We start from the raw sequence: 25,802 nt of genomic DNA on the forward strand, positions 1-25,802 counted from the left end.
CAGCCTGGGCAACATGGCGAAACTTTGTCTCTACAAAAAATACAAAAATTAGCTGAGTGTGGTGGCACGTGCCTGTAGTCCCAGCTACTTGGGAGGCTGAGGTGGAAGGATGGCTTGAGCCTGGGAGGCAGACATTGCAGTGAGCCGACATTGTGCCACTGCACTCCAGCTTGGGTAATAGAGCGAGACTGTCACACACAAGAAAATTAAAATTAATCAATTTTAGAAAGAACTATTGGCTAATATGTACTGTGAATCTATGAGAGTAAAAAAAAAGTCTGCAATATTTTCTAACCTTATTTGACAATACATATTTTTCTTCCTTCCTTTGTTTCTTCCTTCCTTCCTTCTTCTCTTTCTTCCACCCCCTTTCTTTCTTTTTGTTTTGGGTTTGGAAGATACTGGTTTATATTTGAGGTTTTGTTTGTTTGGTCAACAAGGAGAGAAATAGAAAATTATTAATTATGTCTCTAAATATACTTTATTTAAAAACAGATTATGCTTTATTTAAATTTTTAATATAAAAAAATTTAAATCATATGGAGAACTAAGGAGCGTAGAATAATAAACTCTTTTGTACTATCACTTAGTTTCAACAGTTATAAATGCATGACCATCTTGATTCACCTATATTCTCACCTACTTCCCCCCTTTCCCCACCACTGAATTCTTTTGAAGCAAACCCCAGATAACTATATTATTTTATTCATAAATACTTGAAGATCTATCTGTAAAAGATTAAACACTTTAAAATATAATTGTAATATTTTTATCACATAAAAATTAATAATTCTTTAATACTGTTAAATATTCAGTCAGTATGCAAATTTATAAGAATTGACACCTTCATGATAATGAATCTTCCTAACCTAGAACATGGTATGTCTCTTGATTTGTTCATGGGCATTTTCATGTATTTCAGAAATGTGAATACATTAGTTTTTCTCATGTAGGTTTTGAAACTTTTTAAAGTAAGTTTTCACCTAGGTATTGTATTTTACTTATTTTGGTTTATCCTTTGCCATTTAAATGACGTCTTCTCTTCCATTGTGTTTTCTAACTTCATTGTTTGTATATGTGAATTTTAATCAGCTTTATTAAGGTCTAATCTACACGCAAAAACATTCACAGATTTTAAGTACACAGTTCAATGAGTTTTAGTAAAAATATATACCCATTTAACCACCATCCTCACTGATTTTTAAATGTCGATTTCATAACCTGCTAACTTACTAAATTTCACGTTTTAATATATACTCTCAAAGTTCTTACTAGCTTTGGCCAATTATTAAAAAGGTATCACATTCCAATTTCTGTTTTTGGTTTTGCTTCTTACTCGATCCCACCATGCCAAAAAGATTTTTTCCAGTCCATGTTGTAATAGAAATAAATTAAATGTCAAATTGTGACTGATCCTAGAGATTTAAATTGCTATTACAGACATAAAGAAACATGATCCTCTTTGCAACAGGTGTCATGCTAAATACAAGTTTAGTGATGTAAGCAGCTAATAATAATTGGAATGTAAGCTGACTCAAGAATGGATATCCGGCTCATTAATATTTGCTTCAGAGAAATAGGCTCAAATGTTCTTCTCGAGTCTGAGTAGGTACATGCCCTGGATGCTTAGAGGAATAAATTTATGGCCAAGCCCAGCACTAAGGCTATCATTACTCACAGAACTCCATGTGACCCCTAGCTGGAAAAATGTGTTTACCAAGCCCCAGCTGTTGTATTTATGAATGTTTAGGAAGCTGAAATGACTGGCATTGGTCTCAATGCCCCTAAAATGTGACGAGTTTTTTGAAAGTTGCAAGGTAGCCAACTCACTCACCTAGATGAGACTGAAGAAAAGCAGTAGCTTTTCATGGGAGTAGAGGCTTTCCAGGCTGAGTATCCTCTGGGGTCATCAACACCCTGAGGATAGTCTGGTACCTACCTAGGGGCAAGGTAATGAGCAATATATAGAGCAAAGGTGGTGGGGGCAAAAGGGTGAGGCATGCTGGTTGGAAGAAAAAAATGGGTTATTCCAGAAGTTCTTAGAGCCGATAGAGACTGTAAAACATAATTTAATACTTGACTCTTGTCTTTGTATGAGGTTTGGAAAAAGTGGGCCTTGAGCAAGGATTTGACTGCAATTCGTTTATTGGAAGAGGGGGTATAATCTTAGGAAGCATGGCAAAAGAAAAGAAGGAAAATCAATATACTGGGTGTAAATGAAAGGGTTACTACTGTGGACAACTGGGGCTCAATGTCACTGGCCACCTTCTGAGATATTGGGTAAAATATGCCTCAGAAATATCCTGCTGATTGCTGAGGATGCTCAGATATGTATCCACTCATTTCCATCCCTAATCAGTTTAGGGTCACTATTAGGGACGGGGTGGAAGTTAACACTTGACACTTCTGTCCTACCCTACTGGCAAACCAAGCATGCTCCCATGGCCAGAGAGCGCCCTCTGGCAAATAACCGTATGGGTATGGGACTTATTTACAGGAAATTTCTAGGGTAGAGCAAGAGGATAGGAGAACTACAATTTTATATTGCTTATGTTGCTCTCTGGTTGTTTTTTATGTGTGAGTTTTATCTCACCAACAACAATGAAAACTCTTTGAGTGCAGGGGCTACAGCTTATATTTGTGTTGATTCCCCCCATAAATTCTGGTGAGCTCCTTACAACTGCAAGATTAAATCCATTAAGCCCTTCATGATTGGGGGGCCCTGCCTTCCTCTCCAGACTTTTCTTTACCATCCACTTTCTCATCCCAGGCATCCCAGCCATTCCTCAAGTGCCTTCTCTCTGCATAGAATACCCCTTCCTCCCTTGTCCAATGGGTCAACACTGATAATCTGTCAAGATCAGCTAAGTAGCTCTTCTTTCTTAAAATATTCCAAGTTTTCCCCAAGTAATCATGCCCTCTTTTGCAAACCACTACCTGGTTCTTACTTCTACTGTACAATTTATCATACTGTACTGAAGTCCTGCCTATCAGAACGTGAGCTCATTGAGAAAGTAATGTGTCTTTATCCAAAGCACCCAGTTCAGTGCCTGCCATGGACTCAATGCTCAATAAATACTTTTGGAATGAATTAATGAACGTTACCAATAGATACTTTCTGATTAAATAAAACAAGGAGTTGGACATACCCTCTTTGGATACCCTAAAATTCCCCTCAAATATTTGATTGAATGTGTGGTCAGGAAGAATATTCCCCAGAATAGTGTGCCAATGCTCTTCAGCCAAGGATGACCAGGAACATGGCTATAATTCAACAACATGGGTTTTTACTCGTTGCAGTGAGGAAACACACATCATGGGGGACCTTACAGTGTCTCAGTAAGAGTGTGTTAGAAAGAAACTATTATAAAATTGGGGCTTTGGATGAATGTTGGGGAGGGGAACAAAGAAGCAGGGATTTGCTCTCGATCAGATGCTGTCAGAAGTGGGGTCAATCCTATGATTGGGCCTGTTGTGAAAGGCACAGTGGCTCGGATTTTGTCTGTGCTTAGACAAAATTATGAAGTGACCTTGTTTTGTTTCATTTTCTAATGGTCTCATGTTATCTTTATCTGTGTTTGGTATTCTGTGAGATTGTTTATGTCCCACAGGAAAAAAAAATGGCCTGGCTGTGAGCATTTGGTCAGCTTGCAATAATACTGAGGCGTAACTGTGAACATCAGAGAAGTTCTGAACATCAGGAGATGCTTTTTTTGAGGTGACGAGAGAAAGGCCCAAAAGAATAAGATTATATGTACAGGTACTGATAGCAGTCGCAAGGGTGAAATGAGAGCTGAATAGAAGAGACTAAAACCGAAAAGCAAACTCGATCTTCCATCATGCTCTGTGACCTTTCAGGTTGAGAAGAATATTAAATCCTGAAGCTCTGCTTAGTCCTAAATGTATATAATGGCTAAAAGAAATAGATTTTTTCAACAGAAAAGCAAGAAGCACAGATCCTCCTTTGAAGATACAAACCATAAGCCCTGAAAAATTAAAATACTTAATCCAGCAGCAATATCACTTGTGTAGCAATAAAATAATAGGATTTCCTTTGCCTCCTTGTTTTGGTTATTCTCTCTTCTAAAAAATTGTTGACATACTTTTGGGTGATAAGAGTTAGATAACAAATCTGAAAGTATATGGTTTATATTTTGGAATAAAAAAGGAATATAGAATTTTCTGTTGGTTAAATTGTTTATGAAGCCCTGCGACTGGAAATCTAATTCCAAATGGTCACTTAACAGCCATTACACTGTTTATTCAACAAATTGTTTTAGAGCACTTAGTATAAGTTAGGTACCATGGTAGATGCAGGAGTTACGAAGATGAATAAAACAAATTCTTGTACTAGAAGAGCTTACAGTCCATCAGAGGAGACAAACAATCACTGACATAAAACAAACCTACTAACTCCCTGTCAGAGTTTCCACCCCGGCAAAGGAAGTGACAGAACAGTTGCCAGACATAGAAAAAGTATAGCCTTGAGCAACTGGGTCCCAATAAATAGTCAGTCTGATTTAAATTATCTGAGATTGATTTTTCAGGGACAACTTTTTATTTAAATATAATTTCAAACTTACAGAAAAGTTGCAATAATAGTACAAGAACTCTGGTTTACCTTTCATCCAGATTTACCAATTGCTTTCCTAACCATTTGCAAGCAAGTTAGAGATATTGCGCCCAGCAATACTAAATACTTGAGTGCATGTTTTCTTTTTAAAATTTTTTTATTTTTATTTATTTATTTTTTTTTATTTTTTATTTTTTTTTATTATTATACTTTAAGTTTTAGGGTACATGTGCACATTGTGCAGGTTAGTTACATATGTATACATGTGCCATGCTGGTGCGCTACACCCACTAACTCGTCATCTAGCATTAGGTACATCTCCTGGTGCTATCCCTCCCCCCTCCCCCCCACCCCACAACAGTCCCCAGAGTGTGATATTCCCCTTCCTGTGTCCATGTGATCTCATTGTTCAGTTCCCACCTATGAGTGAGAATATGCAGTGTTTGGTTTTTTGTTCTTGCGATAGTTTACTGAGAATGATGATTTCCAATTTCATCCATGTCCCTACAAAGGACATGAACTCATCATTTTTTATGGCTGCATAGTATTCCATGGTGTATATGTGCCACATTTTCTTAATCCAGTCTATCACTGTTGGACATTTCATATGGAACCAAAAAAGATCCCGCATTGCCAAGTCAATCCTAAGCCAAAAGAACAAAGCTGGAGGCATCACACTACCTGACTTCAAACTATACTACAAGGCTACAGTAACCAAAACAGCATGGTACTGGTACCAAAACAGAGATATAGATCAATGGAACAGAACGGAGCCCTCAGAAATAACGCCGCATATCTACAACTATCTGATCTTTGACAAACCTGAGAAAAACAAGCAATGGGGAAATTTTTTTTTAATTCCATAGGTTTTTAGGGAACAGGTGGTATTTGGTTACACAAGGAAGTTCTTTAGTAGTAATTTGTGAGATTTTGGTGCACCTATCACCAGAGTAGTATACACTGAACCCAATTTGCAGTCTTTTATCCCTCACCCCCTCCCACCCTTTCCCCTGTGTCCCCAAAGTCCATTCTATCATTCTTATGCCTTTGCATCCTCATAGCTTAGCTCCCATTTATGAGTGAGAACAGACAATGCTTGGTTTTCCATTCCTGAGTTACTTCACTTAGAATAATAGTCTCCAGTTCCATCCCCTGAGAGGCCACAGGGGTTCCACTGTCTTTTCAGAAACTCATATTTAAGGGAACATCTCTGAAGGAAATGGAGATACCTTTGTCAGCATGTGGAATACAAAATGGTTGCCAAGTCATGTTAATTGGGAAAAAGAACAGTCCAGAGGAAGAGGTTGAACTGGAGAAATTGAAAGATTTGGTGAAGCCTGTGGAGAAGAAAGCTGACGAACTTTAAGAGTTGAATAAACAGCTTACTGGACTCCAGCAAGGTTTTCTGGCCAAGGATTTGCCAACTGAAGCTCTCTGCAAACTTGATAGGAGAGGAAAAGCCACAACCAAACAGTTTATGAAGATCTTGGAAGAGATCGACACACTGATCCTGCCAGAAAATTTCAAAGACAATAGATCAAAAAAGAAAGGTTTGGTAAAAAAAAAAAAAAAAAAAAAAGGTCAGACGTTCGTAGCTGAGTGTGGCACAGTGGAGCAGAACATCTGCCGGGAGACCCAGCAGCTGCAGTCTACAAACTTGGCCCTGGCTGAGTAAGGTGTGGTAGAAAGAGGCTGTGCTGCCCTGAAGAACAGCACCACCAGCTCTGCCCTCTCTGGAGCAGAATTTACCTGATTTATTCTAGGGACAACTGGCCTATTGCCAATTTTCCTATTCCTAGCCCAGTTCTCAGTGAAAAACTGTTGTCCTTGTGATCTTGAGTAGGGCGCTTGTCTGTTTTCTCATTGTGTCTCTGTGGCTGTGTGGTCCAGCAGCCTACTTTTTCTGGAGAGGGCCTCCCCTGCCCAGGTTTTCCCAGCTATTTGACCTTCTGGTGCTTTCTTTGGGCTGGTGAGATCTCTCCTTTGTCCTGAGCTAGTTCTAGGTTTATAGGCCACCCTGGTCTTCAGATACATGAGAGCTTTTTTGCTCTTGTGATCACACAGTCCCATAGATGTAAAACCAGAATCACTAGGAGGTTGCATTTATAATCAGGAATGTTGAGAATGGCTTAGAACAGGTGTTCGGCACATAGTAGTCCAAGTGTCCCTCATTGTGACTTAATTCCAGAACATCAGGCTGGGTTATTGGTTTATAGGCATTGTTCTTACCTTTTAGTGACCTGACTAACCTCAAGACATGAAATATCAGGGGGCCATTCCTGGAATGAAGCGTATGGTTGATGCATGGACTTCCTCGTCCCCAGTAAAATCTTCAGAACCCAGTGTTGACTGAGTCCGTGCTTGAAACCAGGCAGAGCAATGGCTTAGGAGGGGCAAAGAGGGGGAGCCACAATGAATAAAGCAGGCTGGTGGTGAAGCCAACCATAAATTTCCCAGGAATGACATGTGCTTCCTTCAAGGGCATTTCTGTTAAAAATACCCTTCTGAGATCTGTATTTCCTTCAAGGCCATTCTTGTCCATTTTGTGGACTCTCTTGCAGAATCACTGTTATTGAAAAAGTTTGAGCACAGTTATGGTGGCACATTCCTGTAGTCCCAGCTGCTTTTGGAGGCTGAGGCAGGAGGATCGCTTGAGCCCAGGAGTTTGCATGTAGCCTGGGCAACATGGTGAGACGCCATCTCTAAAAAATTAAAAAGTTAACGAATAAATAAATAAAACAGTTTGAATGCCCATCATCAAGCAGAAGAATGTTTTCTTTTTGTTTTGGTTAGTGAGAAAAACCATTCTGCGGTTCTAGGCATAATTTATGTTTAACAGAGTAGCCACAACATTTAATAAGAAGTTACTGTGTGCTGGACGTTGTTCTAAGTTTTTAAATATGTATTCACCATTTAATCCTCACATAACCTAAGAAGTAGACAGGTATTAGCCCCGTTTTGGAGATCAGGAAACTGAGAACACTTAGGTAATCTGCTGAAGGTCAGACAGTACATGGCAAAACCAGGGCACAAAGCTGGGCAGTTTGGTTTCAGAGCCACTGTTTTTACGCTCTACCGTACTACCAATCGACCAACATAGGGTTACATGCTCCCATTCTCTATATCCTCTCCCTATACTTTTGTCTTCCATGTTAGTCTTTCCACTTTCTCTCTGGCCCTCTCTAGTTCATTCTCCCCAGAGCACTCTGAGTGATTATAAAATACAAATCTTATCATATCAGTCCCCTGCTCAGAAACCTCCAATAGCTCACTACTTCTCTTAGGATAAAAGCCAAAGTCCTTACCTACACCTTCTCCCATCTCATCTCGAGCCCCTCTCCTGTTTGCTCTCTGCTGTCAGCCACTCTGGTCTTCTTTCAGGTCCTCAGATGCACTGTGCCCTCTCTTACCTGAGGGTCTTTGCACATGCTGCTACTTCTGCTTGGACAGCTCCTCACCATCCTTCCTCCCCCCCCATCCCTTGTGTACATAACTCTTATTCATCCTTCAGAATGTAACCCAAAGTCTCTTCCATGGAGACCTCACCTACTGTCTTGAGACCATATCAGGCCCCCAGATGTGATCCTCTCATGGCTACCCATAACTTTTCTTTCACAGCATTCACCATAGTCCATGATAGCTTATTGGTGGAATTATCTGGTTAGTATTTGCCTTTAACACTAGACTGCATGTTCCTTAGGTTAAGGAGCTTCTTTCTCTTGTTAACAGCATTATTTCAAGTACATTGCCTTGTATATAGTAGGACCTCAATAAATATTTGGAGAACAAAACAAACAAACAAACAAGGTGAACCCATGCCAGATGACTGGGTTGAGTTGGTCAGGGAAAATTTCACAGAAGGCAGATTGGAACTAGGCTGAAAAGCAGGCTGGGTTTGATTTAATGAAGTGGGCTATGAAGAGCATTCCAGGTGAGGGGAACCAAAGGAGCTTTACACGTCCTGGGACCAGCAAACTGAGCAGTTTGGCTGTGGCAGAGAGCTCTTGCAGTCATTTGCAGGAGACCTTTATCACACTTCTAATCCATGAGAAGTAGCAGGGTGAATGTGAAGAACTCTCAGAGCCCAGTGACTATTGGTGCCTATTAGCCAGGGCACAGCGGCACTGCAATGACAAGGCGATGGGCCTGCCAAGCCCTCCCCACTTCCTTTGGGCTGCCAGCATTCCTCTGCGTCTCCATGAGGTTTGTTTAATTCAGGGGGTGGCAGTAGGAAGCCCTCACACATTCTCCAATTTGGCTTTACCATAAGCAAAGCTATTTTGATTCCAATCTGGCTTCTTGGATGCAAGGAAAGATGAGCAATTGGCACCCCCAAAACTTCAACAATGGGAAAGTAATAGAAAATTCAGTTTAAAAGGTATTAATAAATTATACAGGGTAGACTAAGAAGAGTCTTGAAGGCTGGTATAAGGAACTTGGTCATACAAGAATTATTATAATTCTCTGTGCAAGTACACACACACACACAGACACACACACACACACAATGTTTATCCATAGAGGAAATCACTGTGGGACTTGTTTACAAATTAATCTCTTGAAATTTAATGTCATCAAATTCCCATCTTCCACAAATAAATTTGCTGAGAACCTTAAGTCATTAGCAAGTAAGTGTTTTCCAAGAATTATTTGATGACCAAAGAACAGTTTAACCTACTTGGGAGACTTTAATAAAGCTTTCTTCTACAGCCCCATTCTTGACATTAAAAAACATAATAAGTAATGGTTTGACAAATATTATGTATTATTTGGAAATACATTTTCTTATCCTTCTTCACAAACATTTTACCTCAAATTACAGCCTTTCAATTGGTCTCATAGGATTAGGTGATTTTTTTTTCTCATTCAGATTTATGTGTCTATATTTGTGTGCTAATTTGAAAATAACTTTAAGTACATATTTTAAGTACAGAGATATGAGTTTTCAATCCAAATCTGAAGACAATTGTTAACTGCTTCTGAACATCTCTTACTGCCAACAACCAGCAAATGGGAAAAACTTTCTCTAGGGAAACAGTTCCCAGTATATTCTTTTTTATTATCAAAATACTTTGCACGAAAACAGGAAGATACAGTTTTCTCCTTAACTAAGCAAAATAGTTGTCCCAATCTCTGCAAAATATTCTTCCTATGACTCTGACCCTTCCATGATAAAAGAAATGATAGCATGCCTTTGGTCTTCCTGCTTCAGGAAGCAAAGGAACTGTAGGAAAAGAATTAATTTTTCTTCTCACTTTTGAGGTTTAAGACAAAGTTGTAACTCCAGCTTTTCAAAGTGCAAAGAAAACAATTCACACCTATTACTATCTGTGGGACACAGATGTATGGATTTAGGAGGAAATAGCTGGCCAGAAAAATGAAACGCATTTTAAACAAAATGCTACACTTGCTGCTTCTCCTCTCTTGGCTTCTATAATTTAGCCTCCATCTGACCCACCTCCATTGTAATTGCTTTGGCTCTCTTAGTGTTCCTTAAAATTATCTTCCCTTTTCTCTAAAATGAACTGCAGAGCCATTTTTTTAATCTGCATTTTAAAAATTTACTTTATCTACTTAAAACACAGCCTTGTTCCAGGGAGGGTTTAAGGTGGCTTCAAAGGATCCATAACATACACCAAGAAATGAATAACAAATGGGACAAGAATGAAGCTTATACTAAAATGCTTATACAATTCTACTCATTTACTCTGGGTAGACTACAAATTTGTCTCTAAGCTTTCTAGCAGGCAGTCTAGAAAAGGAAACTTAATTAGTTACATTACTTACAGTGTCTGTAAAACAAAAACAAACCAATTATCCAAGTGAAGTGCTAGTATTCCTAATACTAAGACCAGAACAAAATTTCTCTTGAGAGGCTTCATAAAGAGGTCAGCACGTGATGTAACTGCCAGCGTTCTCTGTAGCCACCAAATGGGAGATGCAAGGATGAATTTCACAGGGCTCATACTGCATTTCTCTGAAAAGGTAAATGGCATCGCATTAACTTGAAAAATCAGGAAAAGCAATTTTATCATGAGTTTAGGGGTTTGGTGGGGAGGGATACAATATGATATATTCTAGATACTCACCTCTCTGCTCTGCTGGGCAAAACCAAGGATAACAGTTAGAACAATCCAGTACCCAGAATGGCCTCAGGGAAATTATTAAACCGCTAAAACTGTATGCAACATTTTGTGAATAGGAAACTGTACTTTTCCTGACAGACAAAATGCAGTTTTCTCAGATCCTTAAAATACACACGTGACTCACAAAAGAACAATTTCTTAAAAACTCTAGAGCATTAAAACGACTGCAGATCCTGCGTGCTACTCTGCAAACATTTTTTTCCCTCTCAGCCTAGCATTTATTAAAAAAAAATTTTGCAAAAAGAACCTTTTATTGTTTCCATTTGGTCCATGGCTTGGTGAGTACTTCTGGATGTTGAGAAGCTCAGGCCGAAATCCCAAAGCCAGAAGAATGCAGAGGGGCACCTCAAAGGTTGCTGGGCTCTGGAAGCTCCCAGTCGTCCTTGAGCCTTCTGAAGAGATACTCCACCAGCCCGGCCTGGCGGCTGGCCAGCCTGCAGAGGTTGGTCAAGTAGTTGCCCATCTTCTTGATGAGTTTCACCTCTCGGTCTAGGAAGTGCTTTTCCAGAAAATCACAGAGATTGGGATCTGTGTTGGCAGAACCTAGGGCATGCAGATCCAAAAAGGCCTGGTTCAGGTTCTTCTCCAAGGCCAGGGCGGCTTCCATGGTGGCCAGGCTGCCACTCCACTCATCTCCGAGCAGCTTCTGCTCATTTTGGAAGAGGCCGCAGCTGCTGCGCTGGTTCTGCATCAAAAGAAGCTTGGCACCCTCGCATTTCTCTTCAGCCAGCTTGTGAAAGAAGTGGCCCATGCCCTTGAAAGCCATTTCATCGCCTTCGAAATAGAAGCTCAGAGAGAGGTAGGTGTAGGAGGCCTGCAGATGCATGTTGATCAGGCGGTCAATAGCGGCCTCCATGCCAGAGGTATACTTTTGGCGGCTCTGGGTGCTCATGGTTGGCGGGCAACCAGGAGTTAACCACAAAAGCTTGTTAGCTGGTCCCAGAAGCGAGAGATAATTGAGCAGATAGTCACGGAAGTTGTGAGTGGAGAGGCAGGGTTAGAGGGTGGGGAGAGGCAGCATGGGGAGAAGCAGAGTGGGGAAGGTGGGGAGAGGCGGGGTGGGGAAGGTGGGGAGAGGCGGGGTGGGGAGGGTGGGGAGAGGCGGGGTGGGGAGGGTGGGGAGAGGGGGGTGGGGAGGGTGGGGAGAGGGGGGTGGGGAGGGTGGGAAGAGGCAGAGTGCGGAGGGTGGGGAGAGTGGGGTGGGGACAGTGGGGCTTGCTGGGGTTGGGCGGGATCACAGGGCGCAGAATCTCTCAGCCTAGCTTTTCTTTTTTTTTTTTCTTGCATGTAAGATTTATTTTGATGATATCATTCAGCCAGGACCCTGGTTTATTAGTAACATTGTACATATTCAAATTTCTTAAAGAAATTTAATTTTTTAAGTAGATTAAGGGGCTACAAATGTACTTTTGTTACATGGGTATATTGCATAGTGGTTAAGTCTGGGATTTTAGGATACCCATCACCTGGATAGTGAACTTTGTTCCCAATAGGTAATTTTTCAATCCTCACCACCCTCCTTTCCCACTTGAGAGTTCCAAGTGTCTATTGTTTTGCTCTATATGTCCATGTGTATCCATTATTTAGCTTCCACTTATAAGTAAGAACATGTGGTATTTGATTTTCTGTCTCTGAGTTACTCAGGATAATTGTCTCTAGGGCCATCCATGTTGCTGGGAAAGACATGATTTCTTTTTATGTCTATGTGGTATTCCATGGTGTAGATATATCACATTTTCTTTTTCTAACCATCCATTGATGGACACTTAGGTTGATTCCATGACTTTGCTATTGTGAATAATGCTGTGATAAACATAGGAGTGCAGGTGTTTTTTTGATATCACAATTTATTTTTCTTTGGGTAGACACCTAGTAATGGGATTGCTGGATCTTAGTAGTTCTATTTTTAGCTTTTCAGAAATCTCCAATCTGTTTTCCATAGATGTTGTACTAATTTACATTTCCACAAACAGTGTATGAGAGTTCCCTTTTCTCTGCATCCTCTCTAACATCTCTCGTTTTTCTGACTTTTTAGTAATAGCCATTCTGACTGGTGTGTGAGGGCATCTCAACGTGGTTTAAATTTGCATTGCTCTGATGATAAGTGATGTTGAGCATTTTCATATATTTGTTGGCTGCTTGTATGTTTTTTATTGAGAAATATCTGTTCATATTATTTGCCCACTTTTAATGGGGTTATTTGGTTCTTTTCTTGTTGAATTTTTGGAGTTCCATGTACATTCTGGGTATTAGTCCTTTGTTGGAAGCATAGTTCGCAAATATATTTCTCTCATTCTGCAGGTTGCCTGTTTACTCCATTGATTATTTTTTGCTGTGCAGAAGCATTTTAGTTTAATTAAATTCCATTTTTCTATTTTTGTTTTTGCTGCATTTGCTTTTGAGGTCTTAGTCATAAATTCTTCGACTTGGGCAATGTCCAGAAGAGTTTTTCCTAGATTTTCTTGCAGGATTTTTATAGTTTCAGGTCTTACATCTAAGTGTTTAATCCATCTTGAGTTAATTTTTGTATATGGTGAGAGATATGGGTCCAGTTTCATTCTTCTACATATGGCTATCCAATTTTTCCAGCACCATGTATTGAATATAGTGTCCTTTCCCTAGTGTATATTTTTGTCGACCTGGCAAAGATCAGTTGATTGTAGGTATGTGGCTTTATTTCTGGGTTCTCAATTCCGTTTCATTGATCTATGTGTCTATTTTTGTACCAGTATCATGCTGTTTTGGTTACTATAGCCTTGTAGTATAATTAGAAGTCAGGTAATATGATACCTATAGCTTTGTTCTTTTTGCTTGACTGCTTTGGCTGTTTGGGCTCTTTTTTTTTGGTTCCACGTAAATTTTAGGATTGCTTTTTTCTAATTCTTTGAAAAATGACACTGGTAATTTGATAGGGGATACATTAAATCTGTATATTGCTTTGGGTAGTATGGTCATTTTAACAGTATGGATTCTTCCATTCAATGAGCACATGTTTTTCTATTTTTTGTGTTTGACTTCTATGATTTCTTTTACCAGTGTTTTATAGTTCTCCTTGCAGCTTTTGATAACTATTTAATTCCTCTTTCTTTCCTAATTGTTAGAAAGGAGTCTTTATTTGTCATTTGGCTCATTTTTTACCATGATTCTAAGATGAGGTAAGAACATCAAAAGTACTCATAGTGAAATCCCTCTAAATCTTCATTTGTGAGTTAAAACTCCCTTGTTTTTAAATTTAGAGGCTTATACACATATTTTTTTCCTGCTCCTAATCCCTCATTGGGAGTGACCATTAGTTACAGTTTGTCCAAAGTGGTCCTGTTGTCTTGGTACAATGATTAATAGCACCCCTTTCCCTCTCAAAAGGGTCCTTGTTTGGAATATATATTACATGGTCACCTTACCCATTGAGAAGGAAAAGAAAACCTATACTATGAATAGAGTTTGTAAAACATTGAACTTGACCATGATTTGTTTCTATTTTATGACTTAATCATACCAGTAAGAACCCTATCATAAATTTTCTATTCATCACTTTATATTTTTTATTCATTGACCTAATTATTTCTTCTAGAAAGTTCTATTGAATGGCATATGTACCAGGTGTTTTGTTAGGTACTGGTGGCTTCTTAGGGTTCAGGACCTTGCTCCATTAACTGAAACATCATGTGAATGAGCGCAAAAGACAAAAAATACAGATTTATAAATCCTACCAAAATAGAAAATAATCCATATAAGTTGAATGAGTTGGCCATTTCCTGTTGGAAGATGTTCTCACAGGGTATCCTCTGGCTTTGTGAGTCCATGCTTAGTATTTTATTTTCCTAAATACCACTTGTCTGGTGCTGTTTCACAATTAGAACACTTTTGTGTGTTTTCTAACAAACAAGAAGGCGTATTCTATTCAGGGTAAACAAGATTTGAACCCCAGAGAAGAGAGTTTTGCTTTGAACTTTGGACTTCGGACTAAATAAAAATAAAAATTCATTTTTTTCAGCAGCTTTCAATTTGTATTTTCTCTGTTGCTGAAAACTGACATCTTAAAATTTCAAAAAGAAGCCTGGAGTCTTCCTTTACTGCTTAAGGTAAAATATGAACACATATCCTTTATCTAAATACAGGATATATTGTCATTTTTAATTTCAAGGATGGTTGTAGTCCAAAAGTATTCTCATATTGCATTTGAAGTTTGCAAAAACTGTTAATATTCAGAAATAGTCACATTTTTCAATCTTCGGGGGAATTAACTGGATAAAACATGAGTGCATAGTTCTGCAGTCTTCCTGGCCTTGGTTCTAGGGCAGAAAAGAGGCTGGCAGTGTAGAGGAGGAGGAAAAACAAAATTCAAACCCAAGAACAACCCTAGCAGGTAACTAAATAAGAGATAAATTAAACCAGATGCAATGCTCTCCAAATGACTGCAAAGAAAATGATTGTTTTCTACCTTATACATAAACGATTAATCATCATATTGACCTTATAATAAGGAAATGCTAAGCTTAGAGAAAACTTCACCATATAAAATATTATCTGCATTGCAGCATGTCAGGGTCATTTAATATATTTCAATTTCCTATACATTTACTTATTCCTCTTGGAAGAGAAAAATGTCTATATAAACCTTTCCAGATGAGATAGTTTTCTGCCTTGTGCAAATGTTGACAAATCTTTCCGTCATTACTTTAGAAAAAAAAAAAGAGCCAATATCAGAGCCATACTCTGGAGGTAGTTAAGCACACAGCCGTTAGAATCAGACCAAGGTAGGCTCAAAACCCAGCTTCGTCACTGTGAGTGTGAACTTAGGCAGGTAATATAACTTCTATTAGCCTCAGCTTTCTTGCTTATAAAATGGAGATGTTAATATCTCACAAGTATGCTACAAAGGTTAAGTGATAAAATGCACAAGAAAATGCTGCCAAACAAGTAGAAAGAACTCAAAAAATGGTGCTATATGATCGATCAGTTTTGGAATAAAATTTCAGAGATCCTCTCAAACCCCAGTAAGTATCAGAAGCAGATCCCAATATGTTTTTGATCCAAGTTTTCTCACTGCTAGACCTGTTTTGCTGAATCACCCTCTGTGGGTGGCTACACCCTTTCAAGCACGAAAGCACATAGGTACAGCTTTGAGTGTTCAAGATCAAGGCATTTAGAACACAAGCAAAGGCAGCTCCTCTTACTTCCCTTGGCTGAGCAAGCATCAACAATGCCTCCCGAGGCATTGATCGTTGTGGAAGCAGGAGGAGCAGTGCAAAGGTGGCAGAAGTATGTTTTTTCAGTTCTCCAGACCAAGATAATTATCCATTACAGAAAAAAAAAAAGAATGAGTGCCTATTTTGTAGGATAGGGTAAGATTCTGAAACATTACACGTGAGTGGTAAAATTCACCTTCCCTTTCACTCAAATATAAAGCTTGGGATGCCTTGAGAATCTTTGATCAGATTCCCCAGAAGTAGTCCCTGATATGAGGATTCCTGTGCAAGTGATTTATGGGGAAGGTGCTCCCACAGGGAGACCAAAACAAAGTGGGGAAAGCAGGACAGAGAAAGAAGCCAATAAACAAAGCTTCAATGTCAGGAAATATCACAGCTTAGTCATGATCTCAAGGTGGAGCTCTGGGGTGCAAATCACACCTAGAGTTTATTTCAACATGAGACAAGGGAACTGGGCTTTTATATTCTTGCCCAATGGTCATGGGCCTCCCCAGGGTGATAAAAAACTCCCAGGGTACATGGGAGGTATGTACAAGTGAAGCAACTCCATTAGTCCAAGAGAAAGCCACCAAAGAAGGTCACAGGTGCTAGTAACTAGCAGAAAAGCACCCTGAAATTGGGTGCTGAGCATATCAAACAGGGAGAAGGGAATTTGGGGAGGGCATGTACAGTATCCAGCACCAGCTTGCTACCCTGCTTGACCTTGGAAGGTATCAGAATTCAGTGGTAATGAGGAACCCCAATCAGAACCTTTTTTTTTTTAACCAGGAATCTAATAGATAAGATGAAGACTGTCTTATAGGTATTAACCTATATTTATTCTTCCTTGCTACTTCCATTTACAGGGAATACAGCGGTTTTGGAACCTACATCTGTAGTCTCCTTTACCATCCCTGAAACTCCGTCACTCTCATCAGGGGTCCTCATTTGTAAACATACCAGCCAAATCAGGTCCAAAGCTCTAGCTAAGAAAGCATTGCATCTTTTATCTGACCCTCTACTCCGTTTGACAGCATTCCCCATATTGGAACCACATATTGATTTTTTTAAATAGCTTCACACAAGTACTTAAAAGTCAAAATATCCCTGGCAACCGAAAAACTGACAGGCTGTGAAATAGCTGCTTAAGGACCTGTCATCCAAACTGAACTCACCTGAAAACTGAAAACTGATTTTACACAAACAGTAAAATGGTTTCTGTGTATTTGTCATTTTTCTAAAAGAGACTGTAAGGGGTACTGAGTTTAGTTCTGAGCTGTTCTGCTTTAGACAAGGGACCACCTTGCACCAGGCAGTTATGAAATAAGAGTTATTTCATTTTCTTCTCCCAAAACACACACACTCAGTCTCCTCCTCACCCCACCTGTGCCCTCCACTAAAATCACTGAGAAGCTTGCCCATGGCCCACCCTAACAGGTTTGCTTCCCCAAATCCTACCTTCCCTGTGCTTCCCACAGGTACCTCAAGCAAGCAGCACTTCCCAACTGGGGCCGATTTTGTCCCCTGGAAGACATTTGGCAATATCTGAAGATATTTTTGGTTGTCACAGCTGGGGAGAGGGCACAACTGGTATCTACTGTGTAGAGCAGCATTTTTGGCCTCTACATCAGTTTTTTAAAAATCAGTATTTAAGGGGAGACACTGTTCTGTGCACTGTCTCTCCCCCGCATCAGACAAACAAATACATCTGTATATGTACAAATGTAAATAGCTTCACACAAGTACTTAGAAGTCAAAATATCCCTCGCAACCCAAACTGATGTTACACAAACAGTAAAATGGTTTATGTGTATTTGTCATTTTGTACATCTCCAGCCCCAAATGAATGTCAATAGTGCTGAGGTTGAGAAACCCTGTATATGTTGGTGTGTTTGTGTAGGTTTCGTCAAAAACAGACCCTGAGACAAGGATTTGAGTGCAACTAGTTTATTTGGAAGGTGATCCCTGGAAGCACTAGTAGGGAAGAGGGTAAATGAGAGAGTGAAGGGATAAACAAAATAATAATAAAATGAGAGAGTGAGGGGGTAACAGCAAGTTACCCCTATGGGGACCTAGGACTCATTCTTGCTGAGGAACTCTGGGAGATTGTGTGGAACATGCCTTAGAGTTATCCCAAACAAGGCCATGGAAGCTGGAATAGTTATCTTCTAATTCCCCTCTGTCATTAGCTGAGGACTACTTCCAAAGATGTTAACTTCTGGCACTTCCGGCCTGCCCTTGAAGAACCAAAAGCAAGCCCTGACATAGAGAGTTGTAGGTGTTTGCAGAAGAACCTTCATGGGCATGTATGGGCATGGTGAGCGCTGAGGGGTTATGAGTACCATACCAACAATGTCTGCTGGAGTTGGTCCTCCAAGAGAACATGTATGGGGATTTATCTTCAGTTTCTTTTTCTGAGGATGATGCCTTAGCCAAAAATAAAATTCTAATCATGCCCCCAGTAGGTGTCCTGAAGACAAGCAAGAGTGGCATGTTTTAGAGGGACCTTGTTAGAACATGCAGTTAGAAAGGCCCTTAGAAACCATGTGTTCCAGCTCTATACCAATGCACAAATCCCTTGAAGAACATCCCCAACAAATAACCATCTAGTCTTTTCTTGAATGCACTGAGGTACCCAGGAACACGTTAGCTCAGGAAGCTCACCCATACCATTTTTAGAGGGTGTGATGTAGGGGAGCCAAACAAACGTGAATTTAAACTTGGTTCTGCCACTTAACGGCTATGCAACCTTGTGCAAGTTACTGAACTTTTTTGAATCTTACTCTCCTTAGCTATAAAATACCAGCAATATTATCTACCTCTTAAGATTACTATGAAGATTAAATAAGATAATACAAGGAATTTAGCTCAACTTCTGACACATAGTAGGTGCTCAATAAATATTAGCTGTCTTCACGCCTTTTTCTTCTCCACCTTCCCAAATCTCATGTGTCAGCTCTGTACCTCATAATACTTTTGATCTTTTCATTTTGGTTCTAGCTTCCAGAAGAATAAAAAATAAGTCCAGCCCATCTTTCCACTAAACTAAGACTTCCCCCTTCTCCACGGAAACATACCTGGCTTACTCCACCATTCCTTACATGGCCTGGCTCTGTGGGCCTCTATTCTCTGGTCTCTCTCCAGAAGGTTTTAGAATCCCCTCAAGGAGATAGCTGCAATCTCATCCTGACCTGGGGCAAAATACACTTGTAGATCACGTCCATTTAATTTTGATGCACATAGATCAAAATGAGTTTTGTATGAATAGTCTTCTCTTTTAACATAAAGAAAAATCTAAAATATGGTTTAAACTTCTTATAGTCAGAAAAGAGGGCAGGAAGTGATTCTCTCTTTCTTTACCATGCTCTATTTTAACTCTTGAAAATGTTTCTTCCATGCTGTATTTGCCTCTCTCCCTCCATGATGAACAGTGCTTTCTGTTACTTTTTTCAAAGGAAAAATGTAATGTTTCATAGAAAGAAACAAGATTCATATCCTGAATAGAGGTGGCCTCATATCTCAGAAGAGCTGGCAAGTCTGTCCTTGGCAGTTGCCAAGAGGCGGGTTGGACAGATACAGCTTGAGCTGGAAACAACATCCAGCCTTGAAATTTGAAGTGGCAAATTTTGCAATGCCACTCTCTCTTTCCCTGCTTGAAGCCCCCGATTGTACTTTCTGGTCGTACTGAAATCTGGTTGGAAAAGGAAATCACCTGACAGGAGATTTTGCTTTTCCTTACTATAGCATGATCCAATTTTTAAAAATGTATGTGTGTGTGTATAAGTGTATATATATATATATGTATATATGTGTATATATATGTATATATATCTGTGTGTATATATATATATATGATGTGTGTGTGTGTCTGTGTGTGTGTATAAAGATGTGTATACTAAAATATTAACAGTCGTCTCTATCTGTGTGTGACCAAGTGTTTACTTTCTACTTTTCTGTATTATCTGATTTTGGGGGCAATAAGCATGTATTTAACATTGCTGCAGGAAATCAGGGGGGAAAAGACCTGTTTCTATTTTCAAAGAAAAGGGGGAAACTTGCTGTCCTTTCTCAAGTGGGTCATATGATTTTTGCCCACAAAGCAATGAACAGGGCTCAGTGTTTGTCTCCTGAAGCCAGAGCTAGCTTGCTGAAAGGCATCCTTTAGTCTAATGGGCACCAAGCTATTTTGCATGAAAAAATTAAAATTCAGGAACATGGAGGGCTTTCTCATCCATTCTTCCTCCCTTACTCCTCTGGGACTTCATTGGCAACCCTTCTACTCCCTACCAGCCACCAACAACTTGAGGTTCAGTCTGAGAACTGAGAAGAAAAGAGAATCCCTCCTGGGACTGAGTTGGCTTCTAGGACAGGAATGTTGCTTTATACTTCTTCCATATTCCCTGCTGGGTCTGGCACCATGATTGACAGAAAAAATAACTGATGCTCAGAGTAATGGAACCTCAAAGGTCATCAGTGCTTAATAATTTCCTAATGAACAGATTAAATGTGGCTACTGGTCACTTTACCTGCTTAAGAGGTTTAAGCCACAGAGTCAGATGCCTCAATTCATCCAGAGACCATCCCCAGCCAGTTCCCATTCTCAGTGTCAAGGAATACAAAGACATGACTGAGCATTTATGCCTCCATGAGTGGGACAGGAGAAGGGGCCATGACCCATGGTGGGACTAGCACCAACAGGTCCCTTTTACAGCATCCAGGGCTGATGATAGCTGCATGCCTGGCATTCATACAAATCTGCCCTCCCACAGTGTTCTTGCCCCTTCCTTGGGGTGTATGGACATGGCTGCCGGCCAAAACACAGCTCTGTTCACCAATTCAAGATAAGGAAATATCTATCTGGGCCTGACTTTCTATATAAGTACCAGATGGTAATGATTAAAATTAATTTAAATTAATGTTTGACAGTCCATGAAGGGCATAAATTGCATAGTGTGCTGCTTGTCCAATCTGTCATCTTGTTTCCCTCGGCTCAGGTCAACAAACAACAGCTGAAAGCGCCATCTCTGAGTCAAACAGTAGCTTATTTCTCTGCTATGGAAATGGCTGCTCAGTTTACTAAGTTGAAGGCTTCCATGCTGCCAAAATTGTGATTAAGATGCCTTAAAAGGCAGAGAATTCTATCTTTTTGCCACAATCTCCAGCAATCATCTCCCAAACACAGTAATAGCAATTACTGGTTAGAGTTCAGAAACTGGGAAATCTGAACCTGGCCTAAGAGTGAACCATTGCCAAAATCACAATGCAATTTTCAGCTCTAATGACAGCCTTCTTCATTCACATGGTTTCTAGAATGTGTGGGCAGTGCTGATGTGTTATCAAGTTGCAAAAGAATTCATGGCATCACATTTTAAAATCATCCATCTGCCAAGTACTCCCTTCCTAAAAACTTTTCAGATTTAGATTTTTGCTCCTTTCCCCTGTGTTGTTCAGGAATCAGTGTCCAATATTTACTTTTTAGTACTTAAACCCCAAATAACGTTTCAACTTTTGCCCTTTTACACAAGAACTTTGATGAAATTTTCAAAATGTCCAGCATAACTTCTTTGGTAGGAAAGATTGGATTCTTCAGGAGCAAGCCAAATAGTAGAACAAGCTACTGAAGACAGGCACAGGGTGCTGGAAGTTGTACCACCCAGATTGCCCTTCAGGAATGAAACACTTCTTTCCCCAGCTGCTAGGAGAGCTGCAGGAGTATGGCCATCCACTGTCAGCTCCCTTTGGAGATTGCCTCCACTGAAGAAAACTGCCCCACCCAAGATTTCTTCTCCTTCTAAAGGCAGCCCACATCACTCAACTTGGGGCAACTCTGAAGGGCCATCCCTGCCTTTCTGGTTATTTTCTCTACCCGGGCTTGTCTCCCAGATTACTGCCTGAATTCCTCCCAACTTCATTCAGGTCTCTGCTCAAATGTTGCCTCATCAGAAAGGCTTTTTCCTCATCTCTTTTTTTAAAATAACACACACTCAGCCCTTTCCCATAGCCCCAGCTCCAGGGCTCCCTGTGCTCTTACCCTGCCTTCATTTCTCTTACCACTACCTGCCATTATTTACACATTTATCAATTATTTTGTTTAGTGCCTGTCTCCCCACTAGCATATAAGCTATATGATGGTTGAGAATTTCGCTGTTTTGTTCATTGCTTTATCTCTACTACCCAGAAAAATGCTTAGCACATATGTAGAGATTCTCGATAAATATTTGTGAATGAGTACATGAATGAGTGATTAGTTGCCTACTATCTTAGGTACTTCCTACTGCTTAGGCTGCCTAGCTCTCTCACTGCACATCCTGGGAATCAGAGTCCTGCCAAGGTAGCATAATAGTCAAGAACATAGGCTATGGAGTTCGACTGGCCTATTCACTTAGTTCATAAACAATTATATAGTTCTTAAGTTGTGCTAGGCATTGCTCTTGGCTCTTATGCTATTAATACATTTAATGTGCATAACAGCCATAAGAGGTAGGTGTTATTCCCATTATAAAGGTGAAGAAACTGAGGAACAGAGGCGTTAAGTAATTTGCTCCATGTCATACATCTAGTAAGCGACAGAATTCAAATGCAGGCAGTCTGTCTCCAGAATCTCTGCCACTTACCAGCTGTATAATTTTGAATAATCTCCTCTCTGAACTGGTTTATTTGCCCATACACATGAAAATAATAATACATACTACACAAAATTGTAAGCAGTTTTAAATGAGATGGTATGTGTAAAATACTTAGCAGGGATCCTTATCTACACAAGCACTTAACAAGGGGCAGTTGCTATCATTTGTATCCCAGTGCTTCGCCTTCCCCTACATCCCAATAGACTGCATGGACTTCCAACTATTACCCCATGTTTCATATTAGATGCCCTGTCTTGACTGCTTGACACTTTCTGAAGGCCTTGAATGGCAAACCCACCCACCATTCTGATGTTCCATGCACAACCCAGCCTTGTGTCACCTCCACTCTTGACTCCAATCTAGCTTTGCCCTACCGCTGTAGACAGAGCTGGGGCCAGGTCAAGAACTCTTCAAGTCTGCCGTTCCCTGTCAGGTCTTGAAATAAAATGTATCTTAGAGGCATAAGCAACAAAATTCAAGTGACATGACTTGCCTTTGATAACTAGCGCTGCAGTTCCTAGTTCCCATTACCCGGCATAATCACTCAGATAAGCCACAGCCCAAATTTTACCAGGTGTTCTGGCCACTCTGGTGCACTGTCCAGATCCCTCTTCAATGAGGTTCTTGTTGTCTCCGGTGCTAGGAGCACTGATGGCAGACAGCCCTTAGCTCTAAGCTTCTTCAGGGATTGCCTCAGCTGAAGTGAACCACTGTGACCAAGAGGTAGTTTCCTTGATAACCTTCTGGGGTTGTCCATATCCAATGACCTACCAATGCAGGAATAGAAATTCCCAGCCACCTTGCTGCTGGGATAATTGGCAAGCCACATGTAGGAGAATGAAACTGAATCCTCGTCTCTCACCTTCTACAAAAATCAACTCAAGATAGATCAAGGACTTAGATCTGAGACCTGAAACTATAAAAATTCTGGAAGATAACATTATAAAAACCCTTCTAGACATTGGTTTAGGCAAGTATTTCATGACCAAGAACCCAAAAGCAAATGCAATAAAAACAAAGATAAATAGCTGGGACTTAATTAAACTAAAGAGCTTTTTCATGGCAAAAGAAAAAGTCAGCAAAGTAAACAGAGAATGCACAGAGCGGTAGAAAATCTTCACAATCTATACATCTGACAAAGGACTAATATCCAGAATCTACAATGAACTCAAACAAATTAGCAAGAATAAAACAAAAAATCCCATCAAAAAGTGGGCTAAGGACATGAATAGACAGTTCTCCACAGAAGATATACACATGGTCAACAAACATATGAAAAAATGCTCAACATCACTAATAATCAGGGAAATGCAAATCAAAATCACCATGCAATACCACCTTACTCCTGCAAGAATGGCCATAATCAAAAAATCAAAAAATATTAGATGTTGATGTGGATGTGGTGAAAAGGGAAGACTTCTACACTGCTGGTGGGAATGTAAACTAGTACAATCACTATGGAAAACAGTGTGGAGATTCCTTAACTAAAAATAGAACTACCATTTGATCCAATGATCCCACTATTGGGTATCTACCCAGGGGAAAATTAGTCATTTTCGGAAAAAGACACTTGCACACGCATGTTTACAGCAGCACAATTTGCAATTGCAAAAATGTGGAACCAGCCCAAATGCCCATCAATCAACGAGTGGATAAAGAAAATTATATATATATATATATATATTTATATATATATATATATATATATATATGATGGAATACTACTCAGCCATGAAATGGAACGAATTAATGGCATTTTCAGCAACCTGGATGGGATTGGAGACTATTACTCTAAGTGAAGTAACTGAGGAATGGAAAACTAAACATTGCATGTTCTCACTCATAAGTGGGAGCTAAGCTGCGAGGATACAAAGGCAAAAGAATGACACAATGGACTTTGGGGACTTAGGGGGAAAGAGTGGGAAGGGAGTGAGGAATAAAAGGCCAGAAATTAGAGGGCTGGGCGCAGGGGCTCACGCCTGTAATCCCAACACTTTGGGAGACCGAGGTGGGCAGATCACTTAAGGTCAGGAGTTCGAGACCACCCTGGCCAACACGGTGAAACCCAATCTCTACTAAAAATACAAAAATTAGCCAGGTGTGGCTGGTGGCAAGCTACCTGGGAGGCTGAGGCAGGAGAATTGCTTGAACCCAGGAGGCAGAGGTTGCAGTGAGCTGAGATCATGCCACTGCACTCCAGCCTGGGTGACAGAGCAAGACTCAGTCTCAAAAAAAAAAAAAAAAAAAAAAGACTACAAAGTGGGTTCAGTGTATACTGCTCAGGTGATGGGTGCACCAAAATCTCACAGATCACCACTAAAGAACTTACTCATGTAACCAAATACCACCTGTTCCCCGAAAACCTATAGAAATAAAAAATTAAAAAAAAATTCCCAGCCACCTTGGCCCAACTGGGGGCAATTCTGAAAGGCCATTTTAACTTCAGAGCTACCTTGGGGGTCTGCCTAGGCTGTTGTTGGGCCTGCATCACAGTTTATCTTCTCCCTCTACCTGCTCCTGCTTTTTTCCCCTCCTTTCCCCAGATATTGGTCCCAAGGGTGCACCCTAATGAACATCCTGTCTCCTATGCTCCATCTCAGAGTGGACTTCCCAGAATAAAAGCCTAGCCTATAACACGTGGTCCAGCCCAATTCACTGACACTTGTTGCAAGGTCACAGGATTCCTCTAGAAACTACTAAACCCAGGTGACAAAATGGCTTCCCAGGATTATGACTCCCTGGTTGCTTCCCCAATTCATCCTGTCATTTTTTACCCCTTCTCAGAGGCATGACTAGTCTAGCCTAGCTGCTTACACAAAGCAGCCAGAAAAAAATGATGCCTATTAATCAGTTCTTGCCTCCTGCTGATCACCTCAGCTCAGGGCTTCTCTTTCCTCAAGGAAGTAAGACAGATGATCATGGGTTGCCACAAAATGCTGGTTCTTTACTTTGACCTCCTCAGTCCTGGGAGGATTTATCAGCCAACAACAAGCTCATTTAACTACACGTCAGAAGCAGACAAAGAGTCAGTCATTAAGTGAATATAAACAACTAGGTGCTTCAAACGTTTGGTAAAGGCCCATATATTTATAAATATGCCTTTGGGCATATTTATATGCCCAAAGCCTCAGTGATACTCACTTTGGGAATAACAAATCCCAAACCACTTATTTGTTATGAAAATAAATGACATTTTGATCTCAGTAATCATTTAAAATTCTGTCCTTTTAATGGCCCATAAAATCTTAACATGCTCCCTTGCATGTCA

At 40.2% G+C, this 25,802-nt stretch overlaps 1 protein-coding gene and 1 pseudogene across 1 annotated transcript; one reads left to right on the plus strand and one right to left on the minus strand.

The window, feature by feature from the left end:
* The first annotated feature begins 2,441 nt into the window (after positions 1-2,441).
* On the plus strand, positions 2,442-6,248 carry LOC100613134 (BAG family molecular chaperone regulator 1-like; annotated as a pseudogene).
* On the minus strand, positions 4,975-11,732 carry LOC104003868 (ferritin light chain-like). Its single transcript, XM_054676432.2, has 3 exons — positions 10,967-11,732; positions 10,361-10,550; positions 4,975-7,275 (listed from the first exon to the last, which is right to left on the minus strand). The coding sequence occupies exon 1, from the start codon at positions 11,609-11,611 to the stop codon at positions 11,066-11,068; it is 546 nt and encodes a 181-aa protein (XP_054532407.1). The 5' UTR covers positions 11,612-11,732; the 3' UTR covers positions 4,975-7,275; positions 10,361-10,550; positions 10,967-11,065.
* Positions 11,733-25,802: the final 14,070 nt, after the last annotated feature.

This window comes from Pan troglodytes, chromosome X (genome assembly GCF_028858775.2).
Source record: "Pan troglodytes isolate AG18354 chromosome X, NHGRI_mPanTro3-v2.0_pri, whole genome shotgun sequence".
Taxonomy (NCBI): domain Eukaryota; kingdom Metazoa; phylum Chordata; class Mammalia; order Primates; family Hominidae; genus Pan; species Pan troglodytes.